Genomic DNA, 23,261 nt, shown 5'->3' on the forward strand with positions numbered 1-23,261 from the left:
CTTCTGTGTGTTTCTTTGCCAGAAACCAAATTGTAACAGATGCTATAAAAACACATTTGAAGCGAGTTAAATGTGGGCAAACGTCCTTAAACGAGCACTGTAACGATGCTATAATGTCAATTTAAAATGTCAGTTTCCATCTCAGTAGTTTTCCATGTAAAGTTACGTGGAAAGTCTCTGAGATGTTTGTTCTTATAAAGAAAAAGGTTGTTTTGGTTTTAAAAGGCACCCGACACTTTCATCACAACTCGTTTATTTAATTGCACATTTTAAACCAGGTCGACAGCTACAACACACACAGCAAAGCACAATCGCAATCCTACGTTTTCACCGTATTTAATGGGACTTAATGCTGCAAATCTAACGAGAAGTGACATCGTTCCACAACAGCGACACACAACACAACATCCCAACTTTAAATGAACGGATTATTATTTCACCTGTAAGCACTTTAAACCTGTTGACAGTAAACATGCAGCGTGTTTTTCTCCACTTCTGAACAAAAATCTAGAAAAGGTCGAAATTCAAAGGCAAAGTTGTGCTTAACCAACGATGTTCTTTGACTTTGACCTTGACCTTGACGAGGGTCATAAATAATCCCACATTACTGACAAATGCGTCCGAATGTCCTGACACAAACAGCCGTTTTCGGTGCTCTGACTCATGGAACAAGCTGCAGGTAACAGCAGGACCGGTGCTTTCAGCCGTACACCGACGTCCTGTCCTCCAGGATGTCGGTGAACGGCCACTCTTCCTCGTGTGGCGGCGTCGGAATGGCGCGCGGTTTATCGTAATGGGGGGGGACCGTAAACGACTGAGCGACGCCCTGGAAGGGTGTGAAGTTTGGGTCGTTTCCCAGCATGCAGCAGCTCTGGTAGCTGAGAGCCGCGGGGAGCTGCTGCTCCACGACACCGAGGCCGACCTGGAAACTCCCCCCATTCTGGCTCTGCGTTGGTTCCTGACAGCCGCGTCCGTCCTCACGCGCGTACTCGCACGTGGCGCCGTGTAAGCGCCCCCCCTCAGACGCAGTCTTCTCAGCGAAACTATCAGAAGCGTCCACGAATCCAAACCCAGCCGGTTCCACGTCCGGCCCGGCGTCGCCCCTGGAGGCGCACATGCTCTCCAGGTACGCCTCCACCTCCGCGTAGCCCCCGTCGTCACTGCCCACGCCGAGGAGGTCCATGATCTCGGCCCACTGGCTCTCCGCCATGTCTGCAATGTTCTTTTGGCCTTGTGCGCAGGTGGAGGCTCCAGGAAACATCTGGACTGAGAGGTCGCGGGATTCGGGAGGCAGCAGGCCGAGGCCCGGGGAAACCGAAGGGTCCGCGTCGACGTCCTGGAGGAACTCGGTGACATCTGAGTCGGGCTGAGCTACCTGAGAGTCTCCGGGGATGTTCCTGACCGGTTCGGGGGGGCCGTTGTGGGGGCGACCAGCGGGCCGAGGCCTCCTCTGGAAGCTCGTCGGCCTGAGTTCAACCGGTTCGTCGGTTTCTTTCTCCCGTTTCTGCGCCGCGCTGCAGGCGACCGTCTGTGATTTCGTGGTTTTTGAGTCCTTCTTCACGCTGGGGTCGTGGTCGCCGGCGCTGGATTTACGAGGCGAGGAGCCGTCCGGCCGGTCAACGGCGTCCCGCTCCTCTGCTGCGAGAACGGACGCGTTATTTTCCTCCTCTTTTGGATAAAGAGCAGAAGCCAGACGGTGGTTCGCTGCTTCGATGTCGGCAAACTTCCTGTTAAAAGGCACAAACGGACGGTGTCAAGAAAAGCAAAATGTGTGAGACTTCCCCTGAAAAGGCGCCGTCAAAGGCACCGAATGTCGACGCACCTCTGGATCATGTTGTGCAGGAAGCGCCGGTGGTTGACCTGCCGCTTGGACGGGCGGTTTTTCCGGGGCTTCTGCAGGGTCCTCATCATGTGACCCGCCGCCGACGTTACAAAAGTGTAGAGGTCGCAGCCCCACGGGACGCCCCGATCCAAGCCGGGTTCCAGGTTGACGGAGAAGGAAGGATGCATGGCTGCGAGAGGCGTAAACAAAAGATGGATCCAAATGATGATGCCTGGTGCTCAGGTCCGTCTGTTGAGAGCATCGTTAGCAACACTGAGTCGTCTCACAAATAAGATCCCTTTAAAATAGGAAAAGAAAATCTGCTTTCATCAAATCCACCTATTTCCATTATTCCCATTGCTTCATTAGTGGATCAGCTCTATACAATGATACAGATGCTGCTGGAATCAGCTCAACCCCAGTTTCTTCATCTGTAATTGCTCTTTTACACGTTGACAGCAATAAAGGTGGAATAATTCAATGCAGATTTTTATCAAACGTGCAGAGAAAGTTGTTCACCCGTGTCCCACTGTGCTCCCCTCAATACCAGCACGATGTCCTCACCTTATGTGGTCCTCAGGCAGCGGTGCGTGTCCTCATGTCTCTGTCCAAACTGCACTGAGGCGGACGCAGGACGTCTGCATTCAGAGAGAGAGAGAGAGAGAGGAGAGAGAGAGAGAGAGAGAGGAGAGAGAGAGAGAGGGTGGGAGGGTGGGGGTGGGGGGTGGGGGTGGGGGTGGTGTTTAATTGTCCACCATGTTTGCGTAGATATTTAGAGTCTACATGTGGCAATTTAAGTCAAGTGACACAAGAGTTCCACGTAAATGCATAAATGGCCTCTCTCTCTCTCCCTCTCTCTCTCTCTCTCTCCCTCTCTCTCCCTCTCCCTCTCCCTCTCTCTCCCTCTCCCTCCTCTCTCTCCCTCCCTCTCCCTCTCTCCCTCTCCCTCTCCCTCTCCCTCTCCCTCTCCCTCTCCCTCTCCCTCTCCTCTCCCTCTCCCTCTCCCTCTCTCTCCCTCTCTCCCTCTCTCCCTCTCTCTCTCTCTTCCTGCAGCTGTATGAATGAAAAACACCTCCACAAATTGAAGGCGGCAGAGTTAGCGAGACCCGATGAGAGCCGCTGAAGAGAAAGGAGCAATTGTGTGAGGAGTCAAGCGCTGGTGGAGGTGTGGGCACACGTCTCCATTGTGCGGCGCACTAAAGGCAGCTCCTGGAACACTGGGAGACACAAACACACCAGTTGAGGCAGTTAACAAGCCCTTAATTGATCGGCTTAAACTGCAGCCCTAATTATCACATTCTCAGAGGGAAGAGCTAAGATGGTTGCTAGTGCCTTTAATTGACCTTTACAGCTGCTCAGGATGAGAGCAGAGTTTTGCATGTCTGTGGCTGCAGATGAATAAACAGACGGTGACAAAGGCCAGAGAGGCGAGAGGAGGCGCAGGACAAGCCCTCGACGTCTCCATTCATCTGCATCTTCACGCTTGGGCTTGTTTTAATGTCGTTGGTTTGGGTTTGTGCACCGTTCCAGGGTTCCTTTGAGTAGGAATAAGCTAAAATGAAGACACGTCTTTCCTCTGAGCACGCGTCCCATTTTCCAGCCATAACTGTTCCTTTGTTGTGTTAATAAACACACCTGCAAAAAAAAAGAAGGCCTTTTGCGCCGCTTAAGGCCAGAAAGTGCTGCAGCGTTCAGATCTATTTTTAGCCCCAACACATGTGCTTTCCCGGCGCTGCGCTGCCAACTTCCAGCAGGAGCCTCAACACTCCACCAAATATCTGCGGTAAGTCCAGGCAGCAGTTGGAGGGTCGGTGCTGCCCTCGCTGCGTCCGTTCTCCACGATGGTGCCTGATTAAAGAGCTCTGTGGTGTCTGCAGATCAATGCAACCCGTCCCTCCGCACGTGGGTCCTCCTTCCCCACACAGCTGATAAAATCCGCACATTCTATGCGACAGTGGGCGAACTTTGACCCGGGGAGACGAACTCTCTCACACGCAGCTCCTCCTCGTCCCTCAACACCAGCTGGAAAGGAGCTTGTCTCCCTTTAGTAAAGGAGAAGGTGAGAAAAGCTAATAGATCACTACTACTGTTACTATGATCCAACACAACCGCCTATAGATTATTACATTCATGTGTCTTTGTCTCTTGTAATGTAATTCATCTTTTTGTGTGTGTCATGAAGGACTTTAATCAAGCAGATCGGCCATGAAAAGGGCCTGGGCTCTGTTCAAGGCCCACCCCTACGTCAGCAATGTTCTGGGTTATACGACTCTCTTTGCCTCCGCCGACCTCATCCAGCAGAGCGTGCTCGGCGGGAGCCACGGCGAGGGTGGAGGAGGCGTCGACCTGTGTCAGACAGCACGGGTGGCCACCGTGGGCTTCTGTTTCCATGCCAACTTTAACTACCACTGGCTGAGATGGCTGGAGAGGGCGCTGCCGGGAGGCGGCGTCAGGGCGGTGGCTGGGAAGGTTGTGGTGGACCAGCTGCTCGCTGCTCCTCTCACCATCAGCGCCTTTTATATCGGTGAGCGCATCTCTTTATCCTTGCTGCCTTATTTTTCCTTTTGTACTCATAATACTTGTTGTCTGAACATACAGCAGTAATGTAAAAATTGCATCTCCATCTGAATCAAAGAAATTATTGAAATATTATTAAAGTAAATACACAGGCCACAATAAATTGTATTTCTTTTTCAGGTCTAAGTTTACTTGAAAGGAAAGAAAACCTTTTTGAAGACTGGAGGCAAAGATTTTGGACATCTTATAAGGTAAAGAAAGTTCCTTAAACTTGACTGTAATTTATATTATAACAGTAAAATGTACACGTTTTTGTTTTGTTCAGACTGGAGTGGTGTTCTGGTCAACCATGCAGGTAATGTTGTGTATTCACACACAGATTTTCAGTCACGGATGCACAAATACATCCATGAAAATGCTATAACTGTTTTAATCGCTTCCTCCACCTCAGGCGGTGAACTTTGCCTTCATCCCTCCTGTGGCACGGACAACATTTTTGGGAGGAATCGCTCTGACCTTCACTATCTACCTGTGTCACCTCAGACAGCAGCCTGGACACAAATTTGAATAAACTCGTAAAACTCAATTCCAGGGTGCTGTATTGAACTTTTATTTTAATATAAATTCACTCTAGTAGTATTTTCGCTTATGTACTGTGAAAGAGAATGCATTTTTTGGTCTTGCTGACATGTTTTGAGACACATTGTAAATATAAGATAAGAACAAATTCTACTGTTCAGAGGTCTGACTTTTAAAAAAAAAAAGTTGAAATAACTGTAACTTCTAAAATACTTGGGCAATATATTTATGTCCTCTGGATTAAAACTGGAATTAAAACAATAAATAAATAAACCTGGATCAGACCAGATAATCCTTTGCCTACCAAAATGATGACTGTTGTAACGCACATTTTTACCGCTGGGGGCAGCATCACAAAGTGTCAGTAGTTTTATGCTGGCGGTGACCGGAAATGAATGTTCTGTAACCAATCAGAGACCCGAGACTTCAGTGCCGTGTTTATCGCGAGATCTCGGCTCTTCCTTTTCCCTTTTCGTTCTGAGTCCAAGATGGTAGGTGCTGCCAGCTAAAATTACAAATAGGGTTTCCTTATTATCCACAAACATCGAATCAATCAAAGCATTCCACATATTTATCTCAACCTGTACCGATTCTACGTATCTTTTAAATTAAATTCTAATTAGGATTTTGTAGTTTTTGGTAGAGGAAAACATTCTACGTTAACGCCGGCGGTGTCTATAACTATACCGAGCCACTTCACGCACTGAAATGTCTTAGGAGTGAGCTTTTAATGTTGTTTGGGATGCGGAATATTTTACCGAGTGCATTTTATATGTCTTGAGTTAATCCTTTGTTGAATAATGAAATTCTGCTTAATTGTACGCGTTAGCTTGGGTGCTTCAGGTAGCAGCTAGCTTGGAAATGTCAACGTGTGAGCTGGCCTGTGCTGTAACATTACATGTTTAGTCTGTTTTATAAAAAGGTTTTTAAAAAATACGGTCCAGATTGGAGTAAATGTTTGATTCTTGCCTTGTTACTACTTGTGCTGGGGTCCTTATGCTGCTGCTTGTCAATAGAACGAGAAAGATTAAGTGAACTGCTTAAATTACTTTAAGGTAGACAATCTATAAATGTGCATGTTAATGTTTGTAAAGAGTAATCGGTTTAACCAAAGTCTTCATCGTGGTGATGAAATCTCGGGGGCAATTAAGCTGATTTTTCTTCTGTTTTGTTTCCAGGGAATTGACATCAGACACAACAAGGACCGTAAGGTGCACAGGAAAGAACCAAAGAGCCAGGATATCTATCTGAGGCTCCTGGTCAAGGTAAAGCCCTCATATCATTGATGTGGCACTTGTGCTTCCATACTTACATCACGAAGTTGCTTAGTGACTCTTTGGTGTGTTCAGTTGTACAGGTTCTTGGCCCGTCGCTCTAATGCCCCCTTCAACAAGGTTGTCCTGAGGAGGCTCTTCATGAGCAGAACTAACAGGCCACCCATCGCCATCTCCCGTCTGGTAAGTTCTAATTGTTATGGTCTTTCTGTGTATGGTGTTTGGTTTCATATAGTTTAAAGTGTAATGTCTAATATCTATCTTTGCCTGTAGATGGATGACTCTTTACCAGAGTTCATATGGCCGAGTTTGCGTCCAAATTTCTGTACTTGCTCTCTTTTGGAATTAGATCCGTAAGATGAAGCTGGCTGGCCGTGAGAACAAAACCGCCGTTGTCGTGGGAACAGTCACCGACGACGTCAGGATTCAGACCCTCCCCAAGCTCAAGGTAAGACTGGAACCTTTTGCCACAGTGTAATTCAGTAATTCAGCTTCTGCTACTTACTTTTATTTTTGAAATTTCACACAGATCTGTGCCCTGAGATTCACTGACGGCGCTCGCCGCAGGATCCTGAAGGCAGGAGGTCAGGTGATGACCTTCGACCAGCTGGCTCTGGCCTCTCCTAAAGGCCACGGCACAGTGCTGCTGTCAGGTAAATGAGCTGGTTTTCATCACACTGATGAAGTAGATAAATCACTAACTACTGGGCTTGGCCCAATCCTGTCTCCTAAGAAAACCCTTATAGATCAGTACATTTCTGAACAAGTCAATATTTGTGCTTGTCATCCATTTAAATCCTGTGTAGTTGTCGGCTCTGCTTTAACTCTGCGATGTGACTTTGTCCCCCCAGGCCCACGTAAAAGCAGAGAGGTGTACAGGCACTTTGGAAAGGCTCCTGGAACCCCCCACAGCCACACCAAGTACGTCTCAGCACAGCTTTGGCATCAGGCTCTGGGGTTGACACAGGAAACGAGGGGGGGGGGTGATAACCACCAGAGTAGCCATGAATGTATTTTTATGTTGATTAGTTCGTCAGCAATTCCGTAGTGGTGACGAGCGGCATTTGAGTTGTTGGAACTGAATATGTAACTGGACCCTGTTTCTATGGAATTGGGGTGGAATCCTGGCAGGTCACAACATGGTTGTGGGTTTAGGGCGGATTTATCTTTTCCTTTAAGGTGATAAGTCAATTCATCAACTGTTTTTTAAATGAGACGACCAGAAATGTTTCCATGAGGGCTGGCAACATTGTCCAGAATGAAAATGCTTTGTGTGTCTGCGTCGCGCCCCGTGTTGTCGTTGTTGTAACGCTGATTTATTCTCTCCTCTAGGCCCTACATCCGCTCCAAGGGCAGGAAGTTCGAGAGGGCCCGGGGTCGCCGACCCAGCTGCGGCTACAAGAACTAGTCCGCTTTTGATGCAATCTGACAAAAATAAAGGATTGACTGTATTCAACACATGCTTCTGGGTTGTTTGTTGGGAGTATTTATTAAGGCTGACACATAATCTGACATTCTTTAGGGAATGGCGTCACGGGAATGACAGTTGCGGCTCAGCAGAAAGGAATTTCCAGCGTGTTTTTGGTCGCGTTTTGTTTTCGTCGTTGTCCCGCAAACAGGTGCGTCACAACACTCGGGACGTCGGGATTCTTTTGTTTCAGCAGTGCTGGTGGAAAAGTGAGCTGGCCAGGAAGTTGCGTCCTGCCGATGATTGGAGAATGTCGGTGGGCGTTGCGCCGCTTCCCTTATCGCCATTGGGTTTCCTCCCCGCCGCTCACAGCCGCCGCTGCTGCGTCCCCGGACACTTCCGGCACCGTTTTCCACGCAAGTCGCTCGTCGCGAGAGGGGGAAACAAGATGAGGTATTTTGGCTTTTATTGAGAGAGTCGTTATTGCCGCCGTGGTCCCGTCCTGGCGTCGGAGGGTCTCCGAAACGTCCCCTTCCGTCCTTCGCCGCGACGCGGCGGGGATCCTGGCGCTGGTCGCTAACGTCGCATGCGTTGACTTGCGGTGCTGCAGACGGGCTCTGAACGGGACCCGCAAAGTTATCGGGGGAACAGCTGCTGGTTAGCGGGGTTTATTAACGAACCAGCTTCAACGAGGTCGAAAGAATGCTGCAACCGGAGCTTTTTAATGAGAGGCGAGCGCGTAGCCGCCGCTAACCGCAGCTATGTTGCGCTGGTCCCGCAGCAGTTTCCAGTCGCTCCCGTCGTCCCAAGATTAGCTTGTGTGTGCTCGCCTCTGACTCCTGCAACTCTTAATTCTGTCTTTGGATAAAAGCTGGAAGTCCATCGAGGTGGGTTGAATAAAGGCTCGCACAGGAGTGCACAGTTACCTGTAATGAATGTCCCGTTTTGGCAGCAGTTAGCCGACGTTAAAGTTTAATGGCTAAACAGAATTTTTGCATTATAAGTACGTCAGTGCTTTGGTTAAGCCCGTGCCAATTTACCTGGGAAACATTAGGGATTTGCAATGTTTTGTGCCTCAAATCTGCCCGAAATAGTTTCAAGTCGTGCAACAGCAGCCTCATTGTGTGCGGGGTGGACAAATTTAGCTGGTATTATTTCTGGGTGAACCCGCCCTGAATTTCAAGGACATGAGGGGCAACAATGGGCATCACTTGGGTCTCTTTTTGTGTGCTTTATCAAGAATGGACATCGGCCAAGTATTGACATCTTGCATAATATTTCCTCACTCCCTGAAACATTAAAGATAAAGCCATCCATGGAAGCAGTCCAGTCACGCCTGGTTCTGAATGGTCATCCATCTATTTATGGCGACTCTAATGCTAAAACGCAGTCTAATGGCTTGTATAAATGCTACTGAATCTCCACTAATATCCAAACCTGCTCTGTAGAGCCCCCTTTTTTGTTTAATAATGTTTCTTATGGCAGTTTTTTTTATTTCTTAATAAAACGGTTTTTAGCGTCGTTTCTGGACTAAAACCTGCGAAACATCCTTTAATTTCCTAATAACCTGGTTCTTGATGATGACTGAAAGAACTTCCTTTTCCCTGAAATTCTGCCTGAACAGAACAGCTGTGTAGGCCAGCGAATCAACGAGATGTGCTCACTGTCGTGCAACCTTTGGGCGGACACAACCCAGCATGTCAGCAGAGCCGTTTAAGGAATTGTGACTGTGAGTCACTCGGCACAAAGATGCAATTCAGTTAAAAAGTCCCTGGTACATCTTTGTTGCTTCACTCGACGGATAATCTCTGTCTCTTATCGTCGCTCTTCCACCTACTGTCAAGATGCGATGTGACGTTCACCTTTGCTCCCGCAGTCGGGGATATTTGCGCCTTATTGCCGCGCTCTGAAGTGTCCTCGTTAGAGATTCTATCTGCATGTACAGCATTAATGTTTCTCCTTTTGTTTCTCGTTGTTCAGGGACCTTTGTCTTTGGGAGGGAACGTGAGACTTGTCTCCAAAACACTGAAGCCATGACATGAGCCAAGGACCCTCCTGCAACCCTCAGTGTGTCTTTTGTTTTCTTTCTGTTAGGAGTTTTTTTGCCGTATCTTATCTGTCTTTGTGTTTTTCGGGGTCAGAGGTGAAGCAAATGTTGCCCGTGTGATTGCGTGGAGGAACTAAAAGGAACCAGGCTACTGTCTAGAGTTCTGACCTTCACATTTCAGCGACTTTAAAGCTTTGAACTCTGAAATGTTTCGATAAGGCCGGCCTTTGTGGCAGTGCTTATCACACCGAATACACTTTTCTGTGCTTACGTGTCGACTGAATTTTATTTCTTCACCTCTGTGGAATTATTTAAAGTGTTCGTTTTACCTTGGCGACGCTGCTCTGTGTTTTACCGGAACAGGCTGATTGATGTTGCACTTGTTTTAACTTATGCAATCTTTGTGAAGAACATATATGATGCTACATATATCTTAAGTGTTATTGCCTGTTGATGTATTGAAGTGTTGATTATCCACTGGAATCAAACTCTACTGGGAATTTCCGTCCTCACTGGATTAATGATCATCAACCAAACATTGTTGGAAGTACTGGAAGGAGTTTACATTTAGTGACAGAACCTCTTTTTTTTGTGATAATTTCATCTTTTCAACCTCTGGAAAGGGAACATTGCAAAGTGCAAATTGGCTGTCTTGGAGATGCTCTTGAGACTGACTTCGGCTGCCTCCACTAGACCCATTTGAGCCGGTAAGATGCGCTCGCCGGAACCGTCTTCACCCTCCACAGCAGAAGCCCTTCTCCACAGCCAGTTTGCCAGCTGGGGCTCCCACGGCAGCGGCAGCGGCAGCGGTAACAACAACAGCTGCCCCAACAGCCCCGGTGGTCAGGTGGGGCTATCGCCCGCTGCCTCTCCTACCCCCAGTCTGGCCTCCAACTATGCCCTGACCCTCACCCACACCCACATACACATCCAGCGTCTGGGGACCCGCTCGGGGAAGGAAGCCCGCCTCATGCTGCCTTTGGCGGAGCTGGTGGGTTGCAGCTGCCCCCGGGCCCCTGCGCCCCCACTGTTGGTGCTGTACTGGTACCCACCGGGGAAGAGGCGGAAAGGGGTGTCTCGGCGCCGGCAGGTCAGGGCCTACCTGGCCGAGAGCAGGGCCGAAGCAGAGCGATGGGCAGCCGCCGTGCAGTGTCTGCTCAGAGACGTGACGGTGACCGCCGACACAGGTGAGATCCTCACTGAGGCTTTGTTGTCGTTCGGCTTCACAAATCTTCTTTTTTTGTTGTTGTTTTTAATGAAAGTGTGAACCGCTTAATGTTCACGTGGATAAAAGTTCTCCCTGCTGTGCTGCCCTCCTGCGTAACTTCCAAGTTAGCTTAACGTCAGTGTGCCCCCACACATTCCTGAGGAGAAGGGTTCTGATAGCAGAAAGATCGGTCAGAGCGTGAAGCATTTCTGGGGTATGTGCGGCTGACATTTATTTGGTTTTTGACCTTATCTGTTGAGTGCACACCGTCCCAGACAGAGAGGGTGGAGCCGCTGCTGCTTGACATCCCTTCCTATGTGCTGCCTATATCCTTCATTCCCTCTCATCAGCCCAGCAGTGCAGCCAGCGCACGTACGGGCGCTAATTGTGCACCTTTAAGTGTGCGTGCTAACCTTTTTCATGATCCTATTTCTTTACTTGTTCCTCCTTTTTTAATCTAATCTGTGACGCCTCTGGATCTGATCGTTATTGCAGGGATAATAATTGTCAATGATGCACCTTTAGATGTCCTCACAAATGTAGCAAAACAAGGCTGTTCAAAATGCAGAAACTCTTTTTATTGTTTTATTGGAAGCCGTGCTGAAAGTTCTTTCCTTTTGTCCTCTTTAGACATTATAACTGAGGTCATTTGACTTTCCTGTGGATTTACTGTGGTGTGGTTTGTTACGTAATCCAGGATTATCATTTCATCATCTTCCCTGAACCACTGGACTCCATTTACTCCCAAACAGATTATAATTTTACATTTGTTCAAAGCTTTGGAATGAAATAAATATAAATGAAAGTATGATAAACACATCCTAAAAAACGTGCTGACTCTGCACAGACCAGTTTTGCCTGATGTTGTAAACCTTTACGTAAACCACAGGTGTTAAAACAATGTATAATATTAATTGAAGTGTCTTAAAATGTTGACTGATCACAACGACCAGGATGAACTCCCAACACAATTTCATTTAATTCACCCGTGGACAGAATACACAGAATGTTGTGGACGAAGCGGCGAGCTCTTACTCTTGCAAACCCGTTTCTCTTCGCTCCAGAATTTTCAAGACGTTTGCTACCTCGTCCCAGGCGACTCATGTTATTGGTGAACCCCTTCAGTGGGAGAGGCCAGGCCATGCAGTGGTGTCAGACCCAGATCCTCCCCATGATCAGGGAGGCCAACATCAGCTACAACCTCATCCAGACAGGTAACGCAAAGGCAGGCGAGCTGATATGTAGAGAACATTCCTGAGTGACGTTCTAAATAATTCGGTGTGTCTCAGAGCGGCAGAACCACGCCCGGGAGCTGATCCGAGAGATCTCGCTGCCCGAGTGGGACGGCATCGTCATTGTTTCGGGGGACGGCCTCCTGCACGAGGTGGGCAGAGCGCAGGGTTGTTGAGAAAGGACGGTAACGTTTGATGGGATCTGATAACCCGCTATTGTGGATGTTAGGTGATCAATGGGCTGATGGAGCGTCCGGATTGGGAACAAGCAATAAAGATACCTGTTGGTATTCTGCCCTGTGGATCTGGCAATGCACTGGCCGGCTCAATCAACCACAACGCCGGGTAAACACGCCTCATTCGTGCCCTTTGTGTAAAAGTGCTGCTTATGGGATTTAAGGAGAAAGATCATTCTCTGTAATATGCCTCCTCTGTATTTTTGTCTTTTGTTGTAATCTGTGTTTTTAGGTGCGTCTGAAGACGGATACATTTAGCTCTAATGTCTAATTACTAAACAGCTAGATTATTGGCCGCCAGAGTTTTGTGTTTTTTATCATTTAATGAATTAACTTGGTCCTGTATTTTGTGTGTTGAAACACTGTTTGAGAAGTGTTCGTTGTCTTCTCTTCTTCCCTGCGTCAGGTATGACATGTGCCTTCGGGAGTCCCTCCTTCTAAACTGCTGCTTTTTACTCTGCCGCGGCGGCGTGCGTCCGATGGATGTTGTATCCGTGACAACCAGCCCTCCTCCATCGAGCAACAATCATCCCGCAGCACCCAAAAGACTGTTTTCTTTCCTTTCTGTCGCCTGGGGTTTCGTGTCCGATGTGGACATCGAGAGCGAGAGGTACCTTTGCTCTGCGTGTCTACGCCCGTGATCGTCGCTCACGACCGGCCGGCTGTTATACTGGAATCATTGTTGTGTTTCAGGTATCGCGGACTGGGCTCGGCTCGTTTTACGCTGGGCACTCTGGTGCGGATAGCTTCCCTCCGATCCTACAAGGGTCGCCTGTCCTTCTTGCCCCCCAGCTGTACCTCATCCCCGGATGCCACGCCACCTCCGCCCCGGAGGGCCCTCTCCCGAAGCATCACAGAGGGCCTGGAGGGCTTCTGCCGGCCACCCATACATCGAACATGCTCTGATATGGGCATCAGTGAACAACGGAGCCTGCGCAGGGGTGAAGGAGAGTGGGAAAGAGAGGAGCGGCAGAGAGAGAGGGAGAGGAGGAGGGAGAGGGCTCGGGGTGGAGGAACCGGCGTGGTGAGGGCGAGCAGCCTGGCAGAGGACAGAGAGAAGGAGGGCGAGGGGGAGGTGGAGATGGAGGCAGAAGAGGAGAGGTCTGGGACGAGTTCCGAGTCAAACGAAAGGGATGAATGCGGTATGGAAAGGGTAGAAAGGTTGGCGGTGATCAAGGATGAAAGGGAAAATAAGGGAAACGCGCAGGAGGAGGACGAGGACGGAGGACAGGACGGCCGAGGGAGGGTCCAGTCTGATGGGAAAGAAGGAGCACTGCCCCCTGACAAGCCGGGGGACGGCTGCGAGGTTGATATGGGGAAAGAGGCAGATGAGCAGGTCGACAGCCCTTATCAGGATGAACTTCAGGGTGTCAGACAGGCTCTGAGAAAGAATTCGGCCCCTTCGAGTCAGATCAGCAGTGCCCTCTTCAGCCAGCCACTCGGGCAGGTGACCTGCCCGGACTCTAATGCCTCATATGGGGTGGAAGACATGGACCTGAATGGAACGTACTACCAGAAAGAAGCCTACCCACTGGAAGTGGCTCGTGAGCGAGCTCTCACCATCTCCTCTCCCTTTCGCCACTCTCCCTTCTCTTACAAGCCCAAGTCCCTGGACCAAAACCAGAACTCTCGGCCAAGGCCCCTCTCCCTCCTCCAGCACTCCCACTCAAATTCCCTGCCCCCGAAACTCTCCTCTCTCTCTCTGTCTCTCTCTCCTACGCCCCCATCTTCTCCTTCCTGTGCCTCCCCGCACTCCTCATCCTACCTCCTTCCCCGTCCAAACACCCCAGGTTCCACCTCGCCCTCGCCCTCGCTGCGCACCCCTTCCTCATCCTTTAACTTTGACATCGCTGAGCCAGCAGGACCCCAAAGGAACCGTCCGTTCTGCCTGCCTTTAAATCTTCCTAGAGATGACTTGTTGCCGCCTCTTGACCAACCCCTTCCCACCAGGGACTGGGTCACAATAGAAGGTGACTTTGTCCTGGTTCTTGCCCTTTACCAGACCCACCTCGGGGCCGACCTTTATGCTGCACCCCAAGCCAGATTCGACGACGGGCTGATCCACCTGACCTTCGTGCGGGCGGGCATCTCCAGAGCCACTCTGCTAAGACTTTTCTTTGCCATGGAGAGAGGAACTCATCACTCCGTCAGCTCGCCATATGTGAGTCATGTGACTTGCAGGGCCTTCAGGCTGCAGCCTCTGTCGACACGCGGGACGCTCACGGTGGATGGAGAACTGGTCCCCTATGGACCGCTTCAGGCACAGGTCGGGAAACCTCTTGATATCTGTTCTGACTCTCCGGTCATCTTTCTGGAATAGAAGTTGCAATAACGCAGTGTTTTGATGAGTGCTGATGCTGGAATTCATGCCGATGCCTTTTCGTTGTCTCTTCTGTCCAGGTTCACCCTTCCATGGCTCGTCTCATCGTTGGCGACTCAGGAGTGAGGATTACTAGATTCTAGTCAGGGATTGGTTGAGCTGATTGACACGTACGGCATTCGACTGCGTTATGTAATCTCTGATTTCATCTATAGTCTTAAGGCAGGGGTCAAACTCCGGTTTAATGAAAGGGATAATGCGTCGAGCCATGCGCCATTGGAGCCCGGCTGCAGGGATTAATGGTGAATTTAAAAATGGAGGAAAAATGCACCTCATTGCACAGCTGTTGGATGGCGCCATGCGCAGCCTGAAGCATGAACACTGCACAGCCTTGGGTAAGAGGGAAGAACGAGTGAATGTTTGTGGAACTCCTCGTGCAGACAGTGCATGTGTTGGATGTATACATAGCTGTATGCAGCATGCAGTGAAGCACTACTTGATTGTTGCCTTTTAATGAAAAGAAAGAAATATAAATTCAGTTAAAGAGATATCCAGATTCGCTTGGCAAACGTCTGATTCCAGTGTTTATCTATCTCCAGCCCCCGCCCTGTCCAAATGTGTAGATATCAAATCTTCCGTCCCTGATTGCCTTATCTGACACCGAATAGTACAAGTGTACCTTTGTCCTTTCTCTACTTGCATAAGAAACCCAGAGCTTTGTTACCTTTCTCCCTGTATCAAAGTATCTGTCCAACACATGAATTCAGTCCACTTTCTGACCCTCCTCGTGTAATCTTTGAGCACGTTAGTCTTCATCAATGGGATATAAAATGTGGCCAAACCTGCACTTTAACAACTGTTTTGTTTTGTTTTGTTTATATAGCACATTAGGAACAAGGCCACCGTTGAACGGTGACCAGAACTGACATTTTAAAGTACCGGTAATCTGCCAGTTTGCTTAGCCAGTGGACGCACCTTGTCACTACTAGACCTCACTACATATTGAAGTTGACAATGTTGTCTGTGTTTTCTCGGAATCTTCTGTAATAACACTTCAAAATCACACTCATTTGCAGCATTACTTTATTTCTGTGAGCAAAAGCAATAGTGAGAGATTAGAACAATAAAAAAAGACTTGTCTGATGTGAACTCACATGGATTTAAGGTTATAGTCTGAAAGCAAGTGCTCTAGTACTAATATTCCACTTGAAATATCTCTTCTGCAACAGGTGGATCACATTACATTATCAGTCATAGATTCAGTTAGATTAGAATTCTCTGTTTCTGCATGAAAGTCAGGATTTATGGATTACTTCGGAGTTTCAACTCGATGTGAGAAGAGTACAAACTGGAGCAGCTCGTTTCATCGTATCAGCCTCTTTATGGAGATGAATCGGACCAGCCGAGCTTATCCTGTGAAAGGATCCGCTGAATTGACCAGTAGAATTCCTTTCATATTTCAGCACTATAAAGAAAACGTAACAAGTTTAAATGTCTTAAAAAGGAAATTATTTTGCTAAAACCTGCTGATATACTGTCCTCGGTGTGGACAAAGGATGTGCATATCATTACAATCGTGCCAACTTCACCTCATTTCATACAACATGTTGTATGTCTTCGTCATGCCTGATCAAAATTAATGCCTTTGTATATTAAGCCTGTATATTCTGTCTCTTGATCATGAGCTCTTCAAACCTGACCTGACTGCTGAAAGTGGAGTAAAAACCTTTGCTCACAAAGAATTCTTTGTTTTCTGTCTTTTTTTTAGCATTTGTTTCAGCAAAATATTCAGTTTATCACAATTAACTTTTGGAATAAATGTTTCAAAGGTTGTCAGATTTAAAAATGTATGATCTCTGAGTTCACGTTTTTCCAACCAGAGATCCAAATACACTTGATCAATTGCATACGTTCACAGATTATATAGTCAAAAATTTAAGTAACTACAACAAATCTTTAGTCTAAATTTAGTTGTTTGAGCCCATTAGGGATTGCTTTCTTCACTGAAACAGACTTATTGTCTGGATGTTGGTGGAGCTTTGCCATTAGGATGAAGCTTTTAAATGCAGTTTCTGGCACGAACACATTTTTGGATTCCATCTGTCACAGCATTAAATCCTGATCCCGGAGTTGTTTACCGGGTATTAAATCTCTTTCCAAAGTAGTAATTATGTAATGTGTATATAACAACAAGTAAGCAAGCAGAAGTGCGATTCCAAGATCGCCCTTGGGTGGTACGATATCCTGCACAGCCAAGTTATAGAAGGTAATCTGTTACGATCATTTTTTAAATAGGCAAGTTTGTCTATTTGCCACACTATTTTTTTTAACCTAAACTGACCATAGAATACCAGCTAAATTAAATGTCAACGACTGTTTACGTCATGGTGTATTGGTGAATGTGTGAAGAGAATAATTCCACACAGCCTTTGTGAAACATTCTTTTTTAGTCATAAAATAGTTATTTTATTTTGAAAAGACAGATGACCGGAAATGTGTTACCAGAAACTCTGACATCAGTTCCGGTATCGCCACCTTCTTTGTCTCCCGGCCCAGTCCGTCGATAGTGGGAGTTGTTTTTACCTTACATTTGAAGGATATATTTTTACATATATCCACATTTTCTGATATTGGATGACAGTCGAATCTGAAATATTTATGCCTAAGAGTAAAGCCCCCAAAATGGATGACCTGGACTACAGTAAGTGGACTTAGTAACGTTGGTAGCATAGGCCACCATTAGCTAACTGTGGCTACTTATGCTGTGGGCTCAGTTCATTTGCTCAAGTCCGACTCAGTTATTCAGTTACTAGTTCCTATGCGTTTCCATATATTAGATGGTATCTGCATATGTAAACCACATTCATGTCAACCCAAGGGAAGTATTCGCGAAGCCAGTTGGAAACCAGGCATTGATCGCTTCACTCTGCATTCGGAGCTCAATGACCACCCTTCACAGTGCCGGTCCAACACCCAAACACCAAAATGGATTCGGATTAGGTTCTTTAGGTTGAAGGTGCCTTCTTGATTCCTGCCTGCGTGTCTGTTGTAGTCTGCGCAACGTAGTAGAATTAATGCAGGCTGTGGGCGTGGTGGGTGTACTTTGCTAAACCGGGACCCTCGGAGGCTTTTTGGGTGTCAGAATGGGTCGTAGGCGACTTCGTGATTTAATTGACTGATATCGTCCTGCCCTGGTCGGCACATGTGGGAAAACGCTTCCCCATCATAGATGATCGACAGCACCACCAACTTCAGGAAACGGGCATTTTAAAAGGTTTAACCTATAAAGTGAACTCGGCATGTGCCGCTCCTCTCCAAGCCAAATGTGCACACGGAGGAAAATGTGATGCAAATGAGCACATCAGCATTTTATATATTAACCAACAGCACTGTGGTCGGTTGCATTAGCTTTTAACCAAACACGCTCAAAAACGTTTTAAATATGGGATGTATCCCGAATCCTGAAAATCTGCTCAGCTGAGCATTGTTACTCAGCCAAATGTGACATTATTTAAATGCGAAGCGCTCTTCTGGTCTAGCGGGTTTAGAAGATGATGCATTTTATGCACCTTCAAACAAATTATGCATAAAAAAAACTTCTACACAATCCAAACTCTGTCTTAGGTTGTATGGATTAGGATTTTTCATAATTGTCCGCGTTTGCAGCCATTCATTTTATTTCATTCCAGTCCCAGTAGACCTGAGCCCAGAGGAGCGCTCAGAGCTGGAGGACATCCGCAGGAGGAAGGGGGTCCTGCTCCAGGAGATCCAGAGGCTCAGAGAGGAATTACGGGATGCAATTTTGGAGGTGGAGGGACTAGAGGCAAGCACAGAGGGCAGGTAATTATCAGTTACAATGCTTCGCGTTTTAGCTCTAACGGACTTTGTTTTGATGCCGTCACTTTTTGGCCACCTGACTCTTTTAAATTAGAAAATGTGAAGGATGTTTTCACCTCTCATGTTCCGGCATAATCGGCCCTGTTGTGGGGAGTCAGTTGAATATATTAACAATAACTACTATAATAACATATTTAAAAAACAGCTCAAGTGATAACTTAATTGGGTGTGCTTTAATTATTTTTACATCCGGCAGCAAAACGCTGCAGAAAAGTCGACATGTGGCAATGGGAAGAAAAAAGTTTAACATGGATCCCAAAAAGGTATGTGTTGTATGTTATGTCTGAAATATCCATCCACTGGTATTTCACCGTATGCCCGTGGCGGCGGCTGTTTTCCGCAGGGCATCGTGTTTCTGGTGGAGAACGAGCTGCTCAGACACACCCCAGAAGACATCGCTCAGTTCCTCTACAAAGGCGAAGGGCTCAACAAGACTGCCATTGGAGATTACCTCGGAGAAAGGTGCACGCTCCCAGAATATATCAGAATCAGAATCGTTTCTCCTCCTCCTTTGGTCACAAAGTAAAATTATTGTATCTTCTTCTGGCCCACAGGGACGATTTCAATATCAAAGTTCTTCAGGCTTTCGTTGACCTCCATGAGTTCACAGATCTGAACCTCGTCCAGGCCCTCAGGTAACGTCTGGGGAGGATTTTAGTGAAGCTGATTGATACGTTTAACTTCTCCTTATGGATATGCAGCAGAGCGATTGTTCCTTCATTCCTGGATTTGTTGTTGTTGACGTCCCCTAAACACCGCCCTGTTATCGTAGACAATTCCTGTGGAGTTTTCGTTTGCCTGGCGAAGCTCAGAAGATCGATAGAATGATGGAGGCTTTTGCTCAGCGGTACTGCCACTGCAACCCCGGGGTCTTCCAAAGCACTGGTGATACATGATTTACGACATTTAACACGATTTACACCCTACTGAAAGTTTCCCGAGTTGTTAACGTGCGTGTTTGGAATAAATCCGTCCTGTTTGTTGGCAGACACGTGTTACGTGCTGTCATTCGCCATTATTATGCTGAACACGAGTCTCCATAATCCAAACGTGAGGGACAAACCTGCAGTGGACCGCTTCATCTCCATGAACCGGGGCATCAACGAGGGGGGGGACCTGCCCGAGGAGCTGCTCAGAGTATGGCGGCTTCTTTGTCTTTGTAGATAAAAACGAACGTTAATGTCGTGGGAGCTACTTTTAATATCCGAGCTTTTCTTGCAGAATCTGTATGAGAGTATTAAAAACGAGCCCTTTAAGATCCCCGAGGATGATGGGAACGACCTGACACACACCTTCTTCAACCCAGACCGGGAGGGCTGGCTTCTGAAACTCGGTAAGACGCGTGTTGTCCTGCGATACTGAGGAGCTGCTGCCGGCACACGAGCCCAACGATGATGTCAGGATCGTAAACCTTTATAGAGGAAGCAGCATTAGGGTGTGGATGCTCTCTCAGGCTGTGGGAATCTGCCCTCCTGTATCTGACGTGTGCTGCCTCTCTTTACGTCACTCGGATTGTCGGCTCACAGCGTCGTGGACTAAAATTCTGATGGTTTTCCTCTGCATGGCGAGGCCTCTGATCTGACTTACTAATAAAATGGTTGTCTTCCTTCTCCCTCTCTGTCTCTCTTCCCCTGCTCTCTCTCTCTCTGCTTCCCCCCTCGATTCACATCCTCCTCTGCTGCTGTTGTTGCTGCTTCTTTTCTCAGGAGGTATGTACCCAGCCAGAGACAGTGAATAAGGCGCCCAGTAGCAGTATTCCCTGTTGATACGCCGAGTCATAGAATGTCTCCTCTGTCAACTCTGGTGCGCTCTGCTGTTTCAGGAGGACGTGTGAAAACCTGGAAACGCCGATGGTTTATTCTCACAGACAACTGCCTTTATTACTTTGAGTACACCACAGTAAGTGCTGGTCCACCTCCATCAGTCATATCAGCTCGGGGTTCCAAAGCAGCTCCAGTCCATCAGGTCGTTGTGCTGTAGAATGATTCATCTCCAGATAACATCGAGCCTATTGACCTTTGGTTCTGCATTGTGAAAGAAAATTCCTTTGATCAACATATTGAGCATATCATCTAGGTAACGACGATTAACTGTTGCTCTTAATCCTTTAATTTAACAGGATAAGGAACCGCGGGGTATCATTCCATTGGAAAACCTGAGCATCCGTGAGGTCGAAGACCCAAGGAAACCCGTAAGGTTTCATTTTTCTGAGCCGAAAGATGTCAAACATTTAGAATGTACGGTGATCAACGCGCTCCGTTTTCTCCCAAGAACTGTTTCGAGTTGTACATTCCCAACAACCGCGGACAGCTGATAAAAGCCTGCAAGACGGAGGCCGATGGGCGAGTGGTGGAGGGAAACCACATGGTGTATCGCATCTCTGCCCCCACGCCCGAAGAGAAGGACGAGTGGATCCACAGCATCAAGTATGTAAACGCAGCTCCACCATCAAGCTCAGGGGCGTTTCCCGGGCGGCGCCACTCACTTCTGTGCATCTGTCACGCGTACAGATCGGCTGTCAGCGTCGACCCTTTCTACGAGATGCTAGCGGCCAGGAAGAAGCGTATATCGCTGAAGAAGAAAGAGGAACAGCCCTAATCTTCCTTCAGCACATTCCACAGCTTCTTCCAGCACAGAATACTTCCTGTCCATGAACATCGGTATTCCTCTTTCCTCACCTACCAACAGCTCTGCTCATTGAATTTCTTGCCTTTCCATTTACGAGATTCATGAAAGACACACTGAGAGTAACGAGCTCCCCCGCGGGGTGCCGCCGCCGCCACCGCCGCCTCCTCTTCCTGTCGGTCCTTTCACTAACGTTCACTAGACACACTACAGTCACAGCACACCGTCACTCCGGTTTTCTCCGCACATTCTCCTGAAAAGACGTCGTAGACCATAGTCACACTAATGTGGGTCATTCCCAAACCCTTGTTTTCCCCCTTTTATCCACATTTATTTAACTTGCATGCTGCTCACTGAATGTGGACTTATACAGACATGCCAGTAAAGCCAAAAAAAGAAATGATTGTCACCACCACGCTCCTCTAGTTTCAACTCTTCTACACATTAGTGTGAATATGGTCTTTTTTTTTTTTTTTCATACTGTTTTTTCATATTTATTGATGCTGCCTAAATAAGCTCTTCCTGATTTTTGCTTATTCTAAACAAAATGTGAACTGCTGATTGGAACACTAACTTAAAGTTGGCGCTAGTTTTCTGGAATCCATAAGGACAAAATGGCGTGCGCTTTCCCCGTTGCTGCTAACCGCGCCGGCTACTCGTCCGAACGCCGTGGCCGTTGTATGAAGGAGCCACTTCTGTCCGGTACTGTTTCTCCCGTCACGGGTTTTATCACCAGTGTTGCTCAGATATGGCGACAAACCAGCTCGGGTTTCCACAGAAGAAGAGTTGTTGTTTGGCGTTTTGTACGTTTTCTTTAGCATGAGCCTAGAACGGAGTTTAAGCAGCGTCCGCATGCCACAGATCGCCTCGTCCTCCGCCATCATCAGCATCTTTTCACACGTGCTGCCCCTCGGCACCGGGTCTGTCCGCGCCAGTGACTTTGAAGATCACAAAGGCAGCTCATGATAATGTATATTATTTTTGTAAATAGGCGTTGGCATATTTGTTTACAGTATACATAGAAATTTAATTTATTCTTTTGTTAAACTCCGATTTTTGTACGAGCTACTGTAGAACTGCATGTTGAGAAACGGAGGCGTCTGAGGCGTCTCTGATCATGCTAGTGCACTAATTTGGAAAAAAAAAAAGGTTAGTGTTCCCTGTTGATTTTAGAAATTTAAAAAGTAATTGTAGTTTCTTAAGATAAGAAAGGATACGTTTACACATCTGATTTATGTCTCTTCTTTCTCTCACACATTTAACAGACTTGAGCAGAAAATTTCCACGATTCCATAGAGAGATAAAATAACAAACAAGGAACACTAACGAGGCTTTGATTCATTGGAAAAATATCCTGCATTAATAAATCAGCGGTGCGTTTAGATTTGTGTCCCAGTGATAGATTTGCTCATAAACTGGTGTTTATGATAGTTTTTAATTAAATTGGCATTTTTAGGTGGTAGTTCCAATATTTGTCTCTTGCACTTTATGGCATTTTGGAGCAAATGCTGTTACTTTGACTGACACTGCTCTGTAGCGCCCCCTACAGGTCACCCAAACACAATGCACAACGTGCTGACGAACGGTGGAACCCGAAAGTGTAGAAATGCTGTGAAGCGCAGCAGGAGCGACTTCGCTCCTGGAACCACATGGACTGTTTTGTGCCTCATCTATTCACACGCCAGAGTCGCGTAGTCTGAAGCCGAAGGAGGTGTTTTGTGTGATCACAACAGACCTTAGTGCGCAAGATTGCTCCCCGACATCGACGCGAGAGAACTCCAGTTCCATATTTGTGCTTCGACACATCGCATGGACTCTGTACGCTCTCTGGGTTTTCTTGAAGTGCAAAGTTGCCAAAGGCTGTTGGGACAACTAATGTTTCCATTGTGTGTGTGGGGGAAATACCCAATATTTTGAAAGGATCAAGCTACAGTCGGGAGTGTTTCGGATTCCTGTGAACTCCTCCTGCCACCTCCTGTTTATTTTATATTTATTTTAAGTACTGTGAGGTGCAGATGGATCTGTAAATGTAGCAAAATCCAAACCACAACGCATTTATGCCAGTAAACGACTGTAAAAATAAAAAGTAAAGAGTTG

General features: G+C 47.3%; 4 protein-coding genes across 7 annotated transcripts; all 4 read left to right on the top strand.

Annotated features, from left to right (window-relative positions):
- The first annotated feature begins 3,340 nt into the window (after positions 1-3,340).
- On the top strand, positions 3,341-4,925 carry si:ch211-120k19.1 (uncharacterized protein LOC563199 homolog). Of its 2 annotated transcripts, XM_057046186.1 has the most exons (6): positions 3,341-3,605; positions 3,700-3,881; positions 4,005-4,346; positions 4,520-4,590; positions 4,665-4,694; positions 4,791-4,925. In XM_057046186.1, the coding sequence occupies exons 3-6, from the start codon at positions 4,028-4,030 to the stop codon at positions 4,908-4,910; spliced, it is 540 nt and encodes a 179-aa protein (XP_056902166.1). In that variant the 5' UTR covers positions 3,341-3,605; positions 3,700-3,881; positions 4,005-4,027; the 3' UTR covers positions 4,911-4,925. The 2 variants fall into 2 exon arrangements, with proteins under 2 accessions (XP_056902166.1, XP_056902165.1); XM_057046185.1 differs by lacking the exon at positions 3,341-3,605 and having other exon boundaries at positions 3,616-3,881.
- A 373-nt stretch (positions 4,926-5,298) lies between these two features.
- On the top strand, positions 5,299-7,648 carry rpl18 (ribosomal protein L18). Its single transcript, XM_057046169.1, has 7 exons — positions 5,299-5,409; positions 6,097-6,183; positions 6,268-6,375; positions 6,542-6,640; positions 6,722-6,845; positions 7,044-7,113; positions 7,525-7,648. The coding sequence occupies exons 1-7, from the start codon at positions 5,314-5,316 to the stop codon at positions 7,598-7,600; spliced, it is 660 nt and encodes a 219-aa protein (XP_056902149.1). The 5' UTR covers positions 5,299-5,313; the 3' UTR covers positions 7,601-7,648.
- A 124-nt stretch (positions 7,649-7,772) lies between these two features.
- sphk2 (sphingosine kinase 2) lies at positions 7,773-16,384 on the top strand. 3 transcript variants are annotated; one of them, XM_057045883.1, is made up of 9 exons: positions 7,773-8,053; positions 9,225-9,329; positions 9,581-10,834; positions 11,919-12,068; positions 12,144-12,238; positions 12,316-12,431; positions 12,729-12,932; positions 13,016-14,588; positions 14,723-16,384. In XM_057045883.1, the coding sequence occupies exons 3-9, from the start codon at positions 10,360-10,362 to the stop codon at positions 14,783-14,785; spliced, it is 2,676 nt and encodes an 891-aa protein (XP_056901863.1). In that variant the 5' UTR covers positions 7,773-8,053; positions 9,225-9,329; positions 9,581-10,359; the 3' UTR covers positions 14,786-16,384. The 3 variants fall into 3 exon arrangements, with proteins under 3 accessions (XP_056901863.1, XP_056901860.1, XP_056901861.1); XM_057045880.1 differs by lacking the exon at positions 9,225-9,329; XM_057045881.1 differs by lacking the exons at positions 7,773-8,053; positions 9,225-9,329 and adding an exon at positions 8,098-8,487.
- A 768-nt stretch (positions 16,385-17,152) lies between these two features.
- Positions 17,153-23,260, top strand: cyth2 (cytohesin 2). Its single transcript, XM_057046071.1, has 12 exons — positions 17,153-17,343; positions 18,332-18,482; positions 18,736-18,802; positions 18,883-19,001; positions 19,094-19,174; positions 19,312-19,424; positions 19,528-19,676; positions 19,761-19,872; positions 20,362-20,438; positions 20,659-20,730; positions 20,811-20,965; positions 21,050-23,260. Exons 1-12 carry the CDS (start codon positions 17,277-17,279, stop codon positions 21,135-21,137), a joined length of 1,251 nt encoding a protein of 416 aa, XP_056902051.1. The 5' UTR covers positions 17,153-17,276; the 3' UTR covers positions 21,138-23,260.
- The last annotated feature ends 1 nt before the right edge of the window (position 23,261 follows it).

The sequence above is a fragment of the Takifugu flavidus genome, chromosome 10 (genome assembly GCF_003711565.1).
Source record: "Takifugu flavidus isolate HTHZ2018 chromosome 10, ASM371156v2, whole genome shotgun sequence".
In the NCBI taxonomy this organism is placed as follows: Eukaryota; Metazoa; Chordata; class Actinopteri; order Tetraodontiformes; family Tetraodontidae; genus Takifugu; species Takifugu flavidus.

Coding starts and splice junctions, on each gene's coding strand:
- si:ch211-120k19.1 (XM_057046186.1), top strand. CDS start 4,028: ATGAAAAGGGCCTGGGCTCTGTTCAAGGCCCACCCCTACGTCAGCAAT. Junction 4,347..4,519: donor CATCAGCGCCTTTTATATCG/GTGAGCGCATCT, acceptor TTTCTTTTTCAG/GTCTAAGTTTACTTGAAAGG. Junction 4,695..4,790: donor TGTTCTGGTCAACCATGCAG/GTAATGTTGTGT, acceptor CCTCCACCTCAG/GCGGTGAACTTTGCCTTCAT.
- rpl18 (XM_057046169.1), top strand. CDS start 5,314: ATGTTCTGTAACCAATCAGAGACCCGAGACTTCAGTGCCGTGTTTATC. Junction 6,184..6,267: donor ATCTGAGGCTCCTGGTCAAG/GTAAAGCCCTCA, acceptor TGGTGTGTTCAG/TTGTACAGGTTCTTGGCCCG. Junction 7,114..7,524: donor ACCCCCCACAGCCACACCAA/GTACGTCTCAGC, acceptor TCTCTCCTCTAG/GCCCTACATCCGCTCCAAGG.
- sphk2 (XM_057045883.1), top strand. CDS start 10,360: ATGCGCTCGCCGGAACCGTCTTCACCCTCCACAGCAGAAGCCCTTCTC. Junction 12,069..12,143: donor CTACAACCTCATCCAGACAG/GTAACGCAAAGG, acceptor GGTGTGTCTCAG/AGCGGCAGAACCACGCCCGG. Junction 14,589..14,722: donor ATGGACCGCTTCAGGCACAG/GTCGGGAAACCT, acceptor TCTTCTGTCCAG/GTTCACCCTTCCATGGCTCG.
- cyth2 (XM_057046071.1), top strand. CDS start 17,277: ATGACAGTCGAATCTGAAATATTTATGCCTAAGAGTAAAGCCCCCAAA. Junction 17,344..18,331: donor AATGGATGACCTGGACTACA/GTAAGTGGACTT, acceptor ATTTCATTCCAG/TCCCAGTAGACCTGAGCCCA. Junction 19,677..19,760: donor TGCCCGAGGAGCTGCTCAGA/GTATGGCGGCTT, acceptor CTTTTCTTGCAG/AATCTGTATGAGAGTATTAA.